The sequence below is a fragment of the Chionomys nivalis genome, chromosome 9 (genome assembly GCF_950005125.1).
Source record: "Chionomys nivalis chromosome 9, mChiNiv1.1, whole genome shotgun sequence".
NCBI lineage: Eukaryota > Metazoa > Chordata > Mammalia > Rodentia > Cricetidae > Chionomys > Chionomys nivalis.
The window spans coordinates 53913997-53930047 of record NC_080094.1 but is presented as its reverse complement, the minus strand read 5'-3'; the positions used below and the strand labels follow the sequence as shown (position 1 = coordinate 53930047).

General features: G+C 40.3%; 1 protein-coding gene across 2 annotated transcripts in view; it reads right to left on the bottom strand.

Moving 5' to 3' along the window:
• Positions 1-1324: 1324 nt before the first annotated feature.
• Positions 1325-16051, bottom strand: part of Ttbk2 (tau tubulin kinase 2) — a 117754-nt gene continuing 103027 nt past the window's right edge. For both annotated transcript variants that reach the window (XM_057780314.1, XM_057780315.1), the window contains 2 exons: positions 14165-15432; positions 1325-8354 (listed from right to left, as the gene is read on the bottom strand). In XM_057780314.1, the coding sequence (XP_057636297.1) occupies positions 7892-8354; positions 14165-15432 (1731 nt within the window). In that variant the 3' untranslated portion in view covers positions 1325-7891. The remainder of the gene's footprint in view (positions 8355-14164; positions 15433-16051) is intronic.

Sequence of the window (16051 nt, the reverse complement as noted above, 5' to 3'; positions counted from 1 at the left end):
TCGGCGCTAGTCTACCGGCCCCGCCAGCGCAGGCCTGCGGAGCGCCGAGAGGCCCTGCCCTGACTGCCTGGCCCGGGAGCAGTGTGAGCTTGGACGGGGCTGCTAGGAGACGGACGCAGCTCTGCGGAGGTCCCGAGTCCGAAAGAGAGGACAGGCAAAAAAAGTGAACAACTCTAAGACACCGGCCCATCAGACCACACACCTGCCATAAACACAGCCTCCAGCCACCGAAAACAGAGCTTTTTGATTCACTCCCTCCCCAACGAAAAAAAAGTTACGTGAGTAACCTCCTATTTTGACCTCCCCCACCCCCAAAGAGGCTGACTTTTCACCACTGGCCAAGCTTTCAGGCGGTCTCCATCAACTGACAGTTCAGCACATAATTCCTGCTGAGAGGCATCTTCATAAAAACCTTCAGATCACCTTATGAAAGGTCCCCACGACACCCTACACAGAATTGTCCTTCAGACTTGTATTTACTCCTTTATACATTGTATGAAATTGTTTACATTAGGTGACTATTTCAACTTATTGTATTTGAGAAGTCAAGCATATTCACGATTAGCTTAAGAGAAAGGCATTTCTGCAGGTGTTTACACCCATGAACCATCTCCCCACTTGCTGGTTAACCCTTGGGCTGCATCTCCTGTCGGTCCCTTATTCTGAAAAATATGATTTTCGGACGTTGCTCCTTGGTTTAAAAAAAATTCCAGCCGGGCGGTGGTGGCGCACGGCTGTAAAGCCAGCACTAGGGAGGCAGAGGCAGGCGGATCTCTAAGTTTGAAGCCAGCCTGGTCTACAGAGTGAGTACTAGGCCAGCCAAAGTTACACAGGGAAACCCTGTCTCGAAAAACCAAAATAAATAGATAGACAGACAGATAGATAGATAGATATGAATCTAGTTGAGAAAAGCAGCAGTGAATTGCCATCTGTTCCTCTCCTTCAAAGGAAGACCACTTGGTGACAGAGAACGGGAATCCCTCTAGTGGTAACCGGGATGTTTGTTAGGCAGAAGGAAAGGCAGCTTTTAAGGCTTACTTCTGTGCTTTTGGCAGTAGGCAGGAGAGAATCTCAGTTTCAAAGCCAGTTTGAACACATCCCCATCCATACCAGGGAAGCCTTGGTTTCACCCAGCTTGTATGCACTTAGCCCCAAATGTCCTTGTCAATTTTGCTGTACTAAATCTGTGACACTCTAGATTAGGAAATGTTTCCACTTTTTGGAACCCAAACCATCACACGAACAACACTAAAGTTTGCATGCGTACTGAATGTTTTATTACTAGATTATAAAAATAAAATACAAAATAATTTTAAAACAGAACTTAAAACACTGTACAAAGCTTTAATATGGTACAAATGGGAAAATTAAATAAATAATTACACTTTTATGTACAGATGGCCTATACAAAAGCACTCCATGTTTTTCTTTCAATGCTCTATGCCCTTGGTTGCCTGAGCAAAAACACATAAAGGGAAGACATGTGGAGGGGAAAGGAATCCAGCACAATACATTTAAAAGAACTTCAAAGAGCAATTTCTCATCTAAGATGAGGATAGTAAAGCGGATTAAAGTAATTTAACTCATTTGTCTTATCCAATAAGAGAATCCCAGTTGTGACTAAATCTGATGACATTTGCCATAGTAGCTTATAAACTTAATATTTATATCTAACACAAAATCAGACATGCCTCCTTTGCATGAATTTGTGAATAAATTGTCTGATGAAGTAGGTTCTATTTTAAGAAAGGTGTCAAAGGAAAATGAGAACTGTAAATCAGAAGAGCAAGGTGGCGCAAGCAAGGATCATCAGATCTGTTCTTTGTACTCGACCATCTAATTCAATCTCATCTAAGGTTTTGCTCTGCCGGGATGATAGACACAGACCAAGTGTAGGTAATCCGATTTCAACGTCCTGAGTGGCCCAGTGCTACATTTCCTTTGTCTTAAAAGATGTTTCCTTTATTTTCCTGTATTTTAATTTCTGAAGTCTTTAACTTAGAGAACTAATTACACTAATTGATGAAGAGTTCAATGAAACTATTTTAGCCAGGCGTGGTGGTGATGCACACCTTTAATCCCAGCATTCTGATAGGCAGAGGCAGGCAGATCTCTGAGTTCAATGCCAGCCTGCTCTACAAAGCTAGCTTCAGGACACCCAAGGTGAAACAGAGAAAGCTTGTCTTAAAAAACCAAAACAAAACAAAAAGAACTGTTTTGAATAAAGTCTCAAAGCTTTCTTTTCACCAAAATAAATCATAGCCAAACTCTGTAGCCTTGTTTACTGCTGTAGATGAGCAAAAACACCTGGCAGAGTCTTAAGTTTGCTTGTGATACAAGTGAATTTTTGAGGACTTAAATCATGTTTTATGAGAGTTTTAAAAAAGCAAGGATAGTCTACATAAGACCTAGGTTTACTAATGTCTTTAGTTGAACAATCATGTGTACAATACAAAACAATTTTAAATTATAGAGGTATAAATCTATCCACTGTTAGTGCAAAACTATGTTATCAGCAAATTCTGTAATTCTATAGTCTCACAGATCTGCCGTTTATCCTGATGTTGGTCTAGAAACTCTGGCTGAAGGTACCAGAGAGGTCAGCATCACTGTCTAAGTGTGGATACTATCACCCCACTTAGAGAGGGCAGAAGCTTGTTACATTTTAAGGGCAATGGAAGGAATGCCACTTTACTTTTGCTACAGGGTTTCTTAAAACCACAGTTTGAGTGTAGTATAGAAAGATAATCCCATTACCTCAAACATGCCTTGAGCAGCCTAGCTATTAGTTGTTATTAGTGGGAGAGCAAATCCTGAAGTCATTACTGAGTAAATCTTTGCCATTTAGCATCTTGAGATTGTGTGAAACCATGAGACAATCTTGTCTCTAATATTCTGATGCAAATCCTCTCACAAAAAGAAGACCTTAACTGAAAGCCTACATATTTTACCCAGATTCCCCTCTAAGTGAATAGGTGTTCTTGTCCCACCCTTAGGAGTTCCCTAGGAACTTTAGGGGTCCTTTTCCTGCAGTTCTGGCAAGCAATGTTGGGTAACAAGATTCTAAAGGCTCCAAAACTGTGTTAAATTTCTGGAGAAATGGCCAAAGTATGGCAAATCCTCAACAACGAGGAGTTTCCACTTTACTTCAACATTCTACACACTAGAGCTTTGTAAGGTTTTGCTGAGGATGGGAAGTGGGGTGTACCGATAAGCACTTGGTAATACCAGGCACCACAATTTCCACACTGTCCAAGCTGTGGGACTGCGTAAGTTTCCTTCCATAGTAAGTAAAGGTCTAAATATGCGCCAGTGTGACTGCTGGGCTTGGGTGTATTTTGGCATGTAAGCCCTACCACAGTAGCATAGATTACATGCTGCAATCCTATAACACATTTGGACTGAATCCCAAGTAGCTATTCTGCAAATACATTGTCTATAAAACCAAATTCAAGAAAGTTAAACAATCCAGTTTAACTCACCTATTACCTCAGTGGATGAAGTGCTCAATGACCCTCTCCCCAGAAACAATAGCCCAACACAAAACAAGAAATAGGCTCATATTTTAAAAGGGAATGCAAACAAATTAATCCTTACATGAACATGACAGAAGAAATATTTAAGATGTGACAGATACAAAAGAATAAGCGGGAGTATGCTCAATGCACTATATATACATATATATATGTGTGTGTGTGTGTGTGTGTATATATGTATATATATATTTTTAAAAAAAATTAGAATGTGTTTTTGTTGTTTTTGAGACAAGTTCTCACACTCTAGCCCAGATGAACTTGAAATCCCTATGAAAGTTGAGGCTGGCTTTAGAGTCCCATCTTCCCACCTCAGCCCCTCAAGAACTGGATTAGAAACATAAGCCACCATGCCTAGCTAACTAGTTTTTAAAACATGAAAAACTTTGATCTCCAAGGCTAAATCTAGATTATCTACAAATAGATTTTAAGATAGCATTTTCAAGATGCATTTTTCCTTAAGCCACTAAATTGTGGATCCTGTCACCAATTCCTAATGTTAAGAGTAGAAATGTAAAATTTTCTGCCCTTGAAGAAAGGCACCTGTTTGTCATCAAGGTTATTGGGTGTAGAAAATCTCACTGTGACTTAGTTAGCTATCTGGTCTAGGTTTATAAAACATGCAGCAATATATACTTTGTACAATTGATGCAATCATAGAAACAGTAGCCTAGGAATCTGGCTGGGAAGAAATCTCCGGTGCCAGCTGAAGCCCCTCAGTTCCCACAATGGGCCAGGAGTGAAACAGACAGACATACTGCACATGTAGAAGACCAAGTCAGCATACAGTGGTTTAGTATGCAAGAGCAAATAATGTAAAGTGGGTAATGATGATAATGCTTGACCATTTTGCTACTTGTTTGTTTTTTAGCGTTGTAAGGCAACTTTTACCAAAAACATCCACTGCAAATCATGCAACTAAAAACCTGTGTACCAGGGCTGGAGATAAATGCCTGGCTGCAGACAGCTTCACTGGAAGGTGACTTAAAACCTGTATCTTAATGTTGAATTGGACATGATCCAATTTCCTCCTCTGTTCAATATCCATTGAAGTCAAATGCATTTAGGCTACACAAAATTACTAGGTATGATTTTAATACTTCACGCAATTCACAAAGCCTAAAAGTCAGTAGTAAGATTTGGGGGCAACATTAGGAACTAAGCTGTTTTTAGGAATTAAGTCCATTTTTTTTTTTTTTTTTTTTTTTTTTTTGGCGCCACTGAAATAATCCCAGGGACCACGACAAGAGCAGGTGTGAGTGAATGATAGGTGCAGATGGAAGCCAGGAGGCACTTGTTTTCCAAAAGATAATTTAACTTCAGTCTCACACTGCTTTCATTATAGCTTTGCTCATATTTCTCACCTTAAGTAAAATAGCCAAACTGTTTATTTGGATGATCTGTGGCTGAAATTTCTCAAAATAATGAATTGACAAAGCCAAACCAAAACAAAAGCTTGATTCTCTGGATTATACTCTTGATCCAAAAGTGTGGCTTAAGGTTGCCAACTTCTATTTCTAACCTGAAAGAACTGTAACATCTAAAAGCACAAACTATGCTTATTAATCTCTTCTGTGTGTATATGTTGTGGGGGTGGAAAAAGGGTTTCTCTGTGTAGCTCTGGCTCTCCTGGAACACACTCTGTAGACCAGGCTGGTCTCAAACTCAAAAGATTTGCCTGCCTCTGCCTCCCAATTGCTGGGATTAAAGGCGTGCACCACCACCACCTGGCTCAGTTTTTTAATCACTATATCAGAACAGCACTTAATAAATGGACCTACTGATACATAAAATATAATTAGTCCATTTCCTTTTCTTCAGAGCAAAAACATCTTTGGTTGGCTGTTTTCCCTACATTCAAAATAAAATATTCTCATATAATTAGGCCATTTGTTCTCTGGATTTTGTTGAGTTTGTTAATGACATGTAGAAAAGGAAGCAACACATTAGAAGGTTGAAGAAAACAAACCAAAACAGAAAACATCCTCTGTCATGCTGCCATCACCCTGGGTTTTGACTGTCAGCAGAAAAATTCAGAAAAATAGTCTGGGCAGTATTAGCTTTCCCAGTGGTAACTGTTAGCACATTTCTGACTAGAGAGGTCAATATTAAAGCTGACTACTTTTAGCATCCTTTAGCTAATGTAACAAAAGAGAGATAATTTCTTAATTCTCCTACATCCCATCCCCACTCCCATTCAAAAGAGTGACATGAAAGAGGCAACTTTCAGAAATGTTGTAAAAATCAACTGACACCAGATCCATAATTATAATGCCCATCGATCCACTCTAACCATATGGACAGAATTATGTGGCCAACAGGAGTAATCTTTGAGCCTGTATTACAAGCATAACCTGTTGAAAATTTCACCTATTAAAATACTTTCTAAATGAAAATCAAGTATCTTATACCTTGGCTTGTTAAGGACTGCCAACTGTTGCACTATGCACCTGGAAGGCAAGAGGAATCTTAGGTGTCACATACCCAGAACATATTTTCAGACAATGAAGATAGGCAATGCCAAAGTGTACACGAGGCACACAATAGGAAAGGAATTTCATCATCTAGGATTTTGAAATTACAAATGCAGAATGAGAAAGAATGGATTTATATAAGCATATGTCTCTATATTTATAATATTTATATAATTTACCATGAAAGACATGCAAATAGTATTGCAGCAACTGTTCTATAATATAATACACAAGGGTCAGTCTCCAGTTGTAACAGACAAACAGTAAATGTGCCTTATCTGCTGCACTGCTCTGAAATGCTTGAATCTGGAAAGAAACTAGATTACACACTATGCCACATTTCTCAAGGGAGACCTTATGTTTCAGTGTAGTGTCCCAATTTTGAAAATGCTCAGTACAGAAAACAAGTGCAGCATCAGGGCAGCTGGGATGCAGCATTGAACATGCTCACTTAGTGAAGAAATACACTTCCATCTCCATCCACCCTTACCTCAAATTCAATTGTTTTAGGTTTGGCAGCAACACAAGGTCAAAGAGAAAGTATATGTTTGTTAGAAGGCAGATTTCAACAGCAGGCAGATCAATTTCCCATACCTCAATAAGGTTTTTATCATACTAAACACTCACAGGGCATCAAATAGCCCACTTAAAAAGTCTGGTTCTCTTTAATTTGCCTGATTTTGCTAGAAAGAGAGTGAGAATAGAACAAATACGATCGTCCTTACAACTTTAAATTGAGATTATGTGGAGATCAGGCTAAGAAGCCCAAGCATAGAATACAAGAACCAATTTATAAAAACATTGAAAGAAAACTATTTAACCTAAATTTATTTCCCCAGATATTCATTCCTTATTGGCTAAGTGTATATAACTAAATGTGTAAAATGTAAAATATAAAGATTATAAGCCTCAATAACATACTTAATTTCTTTCTAAATCTCTAAAAGCATAAGCCACATTCCAAAGTGTTGTGTTTGCCTAGTGCCATCTTGAAGGCTGGCACTAGAGAGAGCACAGGGAGGACATAAAGGGAGCTGTCTCCTCTGGTCAGCCTCCTTCTACAGGAGATGTAGTTAGGTACGAGGGGATGCTCCTACCTTTAAGGACATTGTCCCACTCTCTGTCCCTCTCCAAACACACCTGCCCAAAGCAGCGCTAGCTGGACATTGCTTTTTTTTTTTTTTTTTTAAGATAAAAATATGAGTTAAAAACTGTGGCTCAAAGGAAAATAGCAAGGTTTGACTAAATAAGGGCAAATGGGTTTTAAAGTGTTAGTGTGTGCTGCTGAAACCTTTATTAGGGTGAACTGCTAAAATAAGAGGAAAGGAACATTAATTTTAAAAAGTGTAAAACCTGGAAAAGATACTAGGAATGAATGGAAAGAAAAGTGTGGATTCACTAAATAAGCACACAGACCAAATATACCCAAATACTAGTTTCCTGGCAACAGGCTTCTTATATATTTGGATGTCAGCAAAATGACTTTCCAAGGTTAGGAAGTTGTAAAGAAAAATATCAAACACTTTTGCTATACTCTTTGAGTAGAGGGTTAACAAATTAGGCAAAATCACTTAAAATCCCATTCTATTTCCTATCCTCAATTTTCTGTTTCAAGGGCGGCTGTAACAAGAGCTCATGTAACAAGTTTCTTCCCCTTGGATTTTGCTGGACTGAAGCATTTGACTCCTGATCTGCTTCCTACCTGCCCTAGGTAATTCCTTAGTATGTACTTATGTCTTCTTATCAAATAACTGATCATGTTACTTTCTTTTGTAAGAGAAGATCAACACTGATTGTTTGAAACAGACAGTACAGGGACACACATGCATCAGGTCTAGGAGGAAGATCTCACACCTTTCCCAGAGATGCAGCCCACTTCCTTCCTTATCTGCTGAGTTTACTGGCTGGCTTACTCTTCCCTGGGGGAGTTTTAGAGCTGGCTGAGTGGTGGTGGAGGCTGCCAGATCCCTTTGGGCCATTCTTGCTGGGTTTGCAATGCTCTTGTTGACAGGACCTCCTGGAGGATGATGATCCTGAGTGGCTGGGGGGTGACTTGCTTCTCCCCAGATGTGGGGACGAACTCCTCTGGTCATGGTGCGGTCGTCCAGCCCTAGATGGTGAGGAACTAGATGTTCGAGGCAAGGATGAGCTTCGAGGAGAGGCACTGGGACTCCTGCGAGGTACAACTGGACTCTTGGGTGGTGTTTTTGGATTGTGAGGAGATCCTGGGCTCTTGGATTGAGGAGTACTCCGGGGTTTCTGAGATCCATTTTGAAGAATTTGGGCCAGGCGAGAGAAAAGGTCTGAGTCAGAGTTACTACTCCCTAGAACTTTGTATCTGCGTAGCCTTAAAAGAATAGAGAAGAATTAATTATTTTGGATACGGGACCTCAAAAATTCATTATAAGTGTGCCTAAAAGTCACAGTATCCCAAATCATAATTTTATGATGTATGTCAAAACCAGGAAATACACTAAACAGATACTGAGTTTCTTTTTCACATGTATACTGTATGTGACACTAGACAGGTAACATCTGCTATGTCTCTTTTCCTTTTGATTAATGTTTGTATCCTTTGACAAGGTCTTCCTATGTAGCCTACATTGGTCAGGAGCTCAGTATGTAACCCAGGCCAAGCTGGCCTTAGCGTGACATTTTTCTGCCTCAGCTTCCCAGGTAGTAGGATTCTAGATATTTACCATCTCTTAGCTTTCCATCATTCCTGACCAAACATACCTTAGTTTGTATGGTTCTTAAAATCCCAATAGGGGCCAGGGGAATGGCTTGGTAGGTAAAGGCTCTTGCCATAAAAGCCTGGTGACTTGAGTTTGATCCCTGGAACCAACATAAAGGTGGGAAGAGAGAACCAATTCCACAAGGTTGCCCTTATCACACATGCACATGCCCACACACATACTCACTCTCACACTAATTTTAAGTAAAGACTTTAATCTTTAAAGGGTTCTGTTATATAGTCAGGTTAACTACCTATTCTCTTGCTTCAGAATTTCCCAAGTGTCATCATTGCCAGCATGTCTAGCAGTAATCAAAATTTTTTGTTTTTATAATGGTTTTCTAAGACAGGCTCTAAAGTGATTGGGCTGAAACTCATTGTGTATTGCCTTGAAATTGTTCTGCCTTAGTCTCTCAAGTGTTGGCATCCATGTGTGCTATCACAGCCATCTTTATAATCAATTCATACGGAAGTATGGGTTGTCTCTGTACCATCTTTATTAGTTTAATCCTTAAGGTCTTAAGCTACTGTTAATAACAAAGTGGAATGTTAGTCTGACTGGCATTTAGAGGTAGGGCCTTTGGGAAGTGATCAGATTACATGAGAGTAAAGGAAGACTCACATATGTAGAGATACACAAGTACTCATATGTTGTGACTAAGGGGGTGGGACACTATTTAGAATTCCAGTGAACTTCTTTAGAATCTCATTCTCCTAAGTTAGCCTGTCTCTTGTAAATGATTATAAGAACAATAAGCTGAGTAGTATGTCAGGTTTTAAGTAGAGAATATATATATATATATATATATATATATATATATATATATATGGACATTTTTTTTGATGCCAGGAACCTCTCCCACCTAGAAAACAAATGCAGAGAAGAGTCTGTTGAATGTAGTTATTTTAGAAATCTGAAGTGAATTAAAAGCTTGCAATACACAGAAAACTTGGATCATAAACTTCAGTTAACTTTTGTCAATTTCAGATTTTAGCAAGGTAGTAGCTACCCATCCCACCTTCAGCCCTGTGGCAGTCAACTATGTAATAGTTTCTAAAGCAGTTGGCATACAACTTGAAGGAATCAGACTAAGCAAACAAACAAAACTATCCTTAGGCTGTAGATATAGCTCAGAAGCTAAGAGCACAATGCTTCCAAAGGATCAGCACCCACATTGGGCAACTCATGAGCGCTTCTAACTCTAGCTACAGGGGATCCTACACCCTTTTCTGGCCTCTGAGGGCACCTGCCACATGCACACATACCCTCTCCTCCGTTAAAAATAAAACCTTTGGGGAAAAAAAGTCTGTTTGGAGGCTCTGTGTTCTAGTTGCTCTTTGTCCCCACCCCGATGCCAGCACAGCTATGAATGAGGCCAACAACAACGACACCGCCAATGGTTGATGATCACGGTGCACAGCGCCAGTATGAGCTTCAAAGTTTTGAATAATAAATTCTCAGTAAAAATAATCAAGTTGTTATGACTTATATCAATGCAAACTAGGAAAGATAATTTTCTCAGATGCCTTGGGAGTATTCAACATTCATTATAGTTTTATGAGAAATAAGTATAGGCTAACCTGTATACAATGCTGAACAGAAAAACGATCCAATAACAAAAGCTACAAATTAATTTACATTCTGCTTCAGTAGTACTACTCCTCTAATTTCCCATTTCTTCTAAGTAAATGAATTAATGCGTAATTTTCTCATTCTGCAAGTTCCACTGGTAATAATACAAACATTTTCTTTTTTTTTGATTTTCGAGACAGGGTTTCTCCGTAGCTTTTGGTTCCTGTCCTGGAACTAGCTCTTGTAGACCAGGCTGGTCTCAAACTCACAGAGATCCGCCTGCCTCTGCCTCCCGAGTGCTGGGATTAAAGGTGTGCGCCACCATGCCCAGCAAACATTTTCTTGCTAGCACTGAGAATCCTACAAGGTCCTAACCCTTGTGTTTACTAACCAGATCAACTATCAAGAAATTGCCTAATGAGAATATGAGCAAAGGGGTCAAGACCATGATGGGCGCACCCACTGAAACAGTCTACCTGAGCTAATGGGAGGTCATCAACTCCAGCTGGACTGGGAAGGAACCAGCATAGAGCCAAACTAGTCCCTCTGAATGTGGATGACTGTTGCATGGCTGGGGCAGACTGAGGGGCCACTGACAGTGGCACCAGGATTTATCCCTATTGCATGCACTGGCTTTTTGGGAACACATTCTCTTTGGATGGATACCTTGCTCAGCCTAGATATAGTAGGAAGGACCTTGGACCTTTCCCAAAGCAATGTGCCTCATCTTCTCTGAGGAATGGATGGGGGTGAGGTGTGAGGGTATGTGGAGGGAATGGAAGGAGAGGAGGGAGTGGGAACTTGAATTGGTATGTATAATGAAAACAGAGATTGTTTTCTTTTTTAAAATAAAAATAAATAATAAAAAAAGAAAAAAAAGAAATTGCCTAATGATACAAATGACTTATGCTACATTATTCAAAGTGATAGGATGGGACATTTAAGAGGCTGGTATATTTTTATTTTGTTTAGTTTTAATTTTAGTTCGATCATATGGTGGTAACTTCAAAGATAATTGTCCCAGCACTCGGGAGGCAGAGGCAGGTGAATCCCTGTGAGTTTGAGGCTAGCCTGGTCTACAAGAGCTAGTTCAATGACAGCTAAGACTGTTACACAGGAAAACCCTGTCTCTAAAAACCAAAAAAAAAAAAAAAAAAAAAAAGACAATTGTCCTATTGGTTGAAAATTCCTTTTATTCTGCTGGCTTGTCTGAAAAAAAAATGGCATTAAACTTTATTTTACTGTGCTCTATCTAGTTTTTCGTTGCTGTTCTCATGATATGTAAGAGCGGCCGCCCACTACCTCTGCTTGTATCTCTGTCCATCACTGCAAGCTCCCTTTTCTGTGACTGAAGTGATTTTCAGGGACACAAAGAACTAGTATTTTAGCCGGGCAGTGGTGGCGCATGCCTTTAATTCCAGCACTCAGGAGGTAGAGGCAGGCGGATCTCTGTGAGTTCGAGACCAGCCTGGTCTACAAGAGCTAGTTCCAGGACAGGCTCCAAAACCACAGAGAAACCCTGTCTCGAAAAATGAAAAAAAAAAGAAAAAGAAAAAAAAACCTAGTATTTTCTCACTCTACCTCTACTTTTCTCTCTTTTCCCTCTAAGAAACTAAATATTAAAGACTAGGGCAGGCTGGAGAGTTGACTCAGAAAGATGCTTTGCCTCCAAGTTTGGTGACCTAAGGTCAACCCCCCAGAACCTACATGGTGGAAGAAAAGAACCAACTCCCTCCAGCTGATCTCTGGCTGCCATACAAGTGCGATGGTGTGTAAGCACATTTGAACAGTGAGAAGAAGAAAACGGTAAGATAGGAAAACAGATATTGAGTCTGGATTGCAGAAAGATAAAAGATTAAAGAAGAGAGTTAAGACTCTAACAAGTGGACTGATGGAGGTACCATAGGAGTTGCAGAAGGAAAAGAGAGAAAGAAGAGACTGCCTGAAGAACAGGAGACTCCCAAGATAGAACCCAAGAAGCTCAATGAACTCTGAGCAGGATAACCCCAAAGTTACCGAATCACTTATCATCAAACCAAGACACAGTCAAATTGTCAAGAGTCTTGGGAACAGCAAGACATAAACAGCTTGTTACATATAAGGAGTCTGCAAAGACTTTTCTCACCAGAACTTCTTGAGGTCAAAGGGCAAGTCTGAGGTCTGAGACTTTTTTTTAAGATTTATTTATTACGCATATAGTGTTCTGCCTGCATGTATACCTTCAGGCCAGAAGAGGGCACCAGATCTCAGAGATGGTTTTGAGCCACCATGTGGTTGCTGGGAATTGAACTCTGGAAGAACAGCAAGAGCCCTTAACATCTGAGCTACCTCTCCAGCCCTGAGGGCTGAGATTTTTAAAGCTCTAAGAAAAGAACTGTCAATCAAGAATCCTGTGTTGAAAAAGTATCCCTCAAAGATGAGGGAGAAATGATGATGCTGTGGCTAAGAGCCGAGGTAGAGTATGTCCTTAGCATGCGTGAGACCTTGGGTTCAATACCTGTACTACATAACCACTGACATTACCATCAGACCTGCATCTAGCAATGCAAGCTGAATGAAGTTACTGCAGTTTGAAATGAGGGTATACTAGAGGGTAACTTGAAGCCTACAGAGGATCAGGAGTTCAAGGCCAGTATGAGCTATAAAAGCTCTTATTGCAAAAGCAAAACTAAACAATTATAAGCTTATGTTTGAAGGTATAAAATGAAGACATACTCTTATATCTGAACAAGTACAAGGTCTGGGGATGGAAACTTAAAGGAGCACAGTTCCTGGCATTACACTGCTAAAAACCCAATTAGAATGCTGGAACTTCGGGACAGTCTGTGTACTCCATGTTGACCACAATGAAACAGGCACAACATACACAATAGGGAAAATAAAGGAGTTTAAAGTTTCACCACACACATACACACACCAGTAGGAAAGAAAACAGACACAATAAACAAAGAACAAAATGCTTTAAGGCAGGGCCAGCAAATGGTTCAGCAGCAAAGGTGCTTGTCAACCTGACAGCCTGAGTTGGATCCTGAGACCCACAAGGTAGAAGGAAAGAACCAAGACCCACAATCTGTCCTTGATCTCTGTGTCTACAAAGGCACACTCAGGCACACACAAATGTAAATAAACAAAACGTTGTACAGCCACTATAAAACAAACACCAAAATTGCTGGGTGGTGGTGACGCACGCCTTTAATTCCAGCACTCAAGGAGGCAGGGGCAGGCAGATCTCTGTGAGTTTGAGGCTAACCTGATCTACAGAGTGAGTTCCAGGTCAGAGATATAGGGAACCTTGTCTCAAAAAACTAAACCAAAACAAACCAAAAAACAAAAAACATCCATCAAAATGATAGAAGTTCCCTTTCTCCCAACCATCTTTATAAGAAAGGAAATTCTGCTAAACACTAACATGAATGACCTAAAGCCTTTCTGCTAAGAAAAATAGGCCACCTACAGAACAAATACTATAGATTCTACACTTACCAGAAGTGTTTATAATAACAAAATACATAAAAAAACAGCAAAAAAGATGAGTGTTGTTGGGACTGAGTTTCAATTTTCTATGATGAAGAGAATCCGAGAAGTGGATGGTTGCATGGCAAAATTAACACAGTTAATGCCACTGAAAAGAACACTTAAAATGAGTAAGATGGTAAATTTTATGTTTGTTTTATTTTGCCACAGTGGAAACAAAATGCATAGTCTTGGGTCAATCTATACTGTGCCCTAAGGCTTGTGAAAGGGAGAGAAGAAAACATGCTCAAAAGAAGTACTACCGCTGATGTCATATAGTAAAGCACACTTGAAAACACCAATACATGCTACACACACGGAAAGCATTAAGCCTTACCTGGCTTCTACTCCAGGCCTGATTGGTGGCTTTCCTGGTGGCGGCCGAGGCAAGAACTGAGGTGAAGCTGAGCTGTTAACTTGATCCGTGCTGACCCAGGAAACTGGCCTTGGAATCTTGCTCTTTCTAGACTGGGAGAGGATGGGTGACAGAAAGCCATCTTCAGCTGATCTACTCATGTGGGAATCTACTGCCAGACGAGAAAAGGGAGTGAAGACTTCCTCCTCAGAAAAGGGCATGGGAGCAGCAGCTAATTTCTCCTCTATCAGCTTCTCAGAGGCACCTGAAAGGTCCCCCAAGAAAGACTTGAACTGCCTTTTTTCCACCAGAAGTTTGACAAGTTCTGGCTGGTAGGCTTTCTTCTGTAGAAGCTTTTCTTTTGCAGAGACTGCAGAGGATGATTCAAAAGCTGAGTCTATTTCTTGTGCTAAAACAGGAATCCGGCTGTGCCTGGTTACAAAGGATGCCCGAAGCATGTCCTTGCGGGTGGGAGGACCATGACTCTCTGAGACACAATGATACAGCTCTCCATTTCTAGGGACAACTTTATCTCTCTTTCCCTCTTGGTGTAAAAAAGTAGAGAGGTCCCCCTGATGTCCGGGCACATCTTCACTCCTAATGTCAGCACCCTTAAATAGCTTATTGTTTTGCATTGCTGCCACCTGACCCATCTGCCCTTCAGCATGTGGGTCAATGACTTGTTGAGAAATTTCTGAAGTTCCAACTGCCAAAAGCTTCATTATCTCATGGTTTTTGTCCTGATTTGGCACCACACTAAAATTCTGTGTCTTTGATACATCAAGAGGTTCTGTGGTAGCTGACTGATCCCTTTCTGCAGTCACAAAATCTCCTGGGAGAGAGATTTCAACACAATGCTGTCCTTTAACTAACTTCTCATCTTCATTGTCTGAGCCCAGAACAATGCTTTTTTCCTCTGTTTCTCCAGGGAGATTTTCAAATTCTTTCACAACTAGTCTGTTATGGTCAGGAAGGTCTTTTGGTCCCAAGTCCTGAGATGTATCGCCGTCTCTCACATTGGGTAACAAGTCATGGCCAATGTGATCTATCTGAAGTCCCAAATCCATTCTGCTTCCTCCACTAGGAAGTTCGCCTTCTGTTACAACCAAGCATGAGAAGTTTTCCCTTGGAGAATATAGTTCCACAGTGGGTTCCAAGGGCTGAAGATCTTTCTTCTCTGGTTGTAGACCACAGTGAAAGCTTCCTGAAGTTGACTGTGTTGATGCCACAGAAGGTCTAGGAATTGTTATCTGGAGAAGTGGGGAAAAACGTAAAACATCTAATTATGTGGGGTATCAGTCAGATGCATGATTTGAGATATAATACAATTTGTAAGAGTAGCAAAGATGTTTTTAAGCTCGGAAGCAAGCACCTTACTCACTAGACAATCTTGCCTGTCAGTCCGTGTGTGTGTGTGTGTGTGTGTGTGTGTGTGGTGTGTTTTGCTGGGGGTCCTTCCACCGTGTAGGTCCTAGGAATTAAACTCTGGTCACATCTCCTCAGTCATCTTTGCTGGCCCTCTAGTATATTTTTATAATAATATTAAAATCTAAAATTCATAGTACATCACTTTTTTAAAGTTCCTTTTTAAGACCCTACTGTGGAAATAGAAAATTAGATGTGAAATGACATTGGGAGGTAAACATCTACATTCACAATAAACCAAGAGCAGTTGCCTCAGTAGTGTATGTAATTCCAATACTGATCCAAAACAAATGGAACAATGTTTACAAGAGCAATGCTTCACTGGCCTTTTGGGACTGAAGCCAGAAATAACTCCTACAGATCTGAGATTAACTCCTTTGATTATCTATGACCTGTGTGTGCGTGTGCATGCATGACTAACAATCTTATAAGGGAAATATGTAT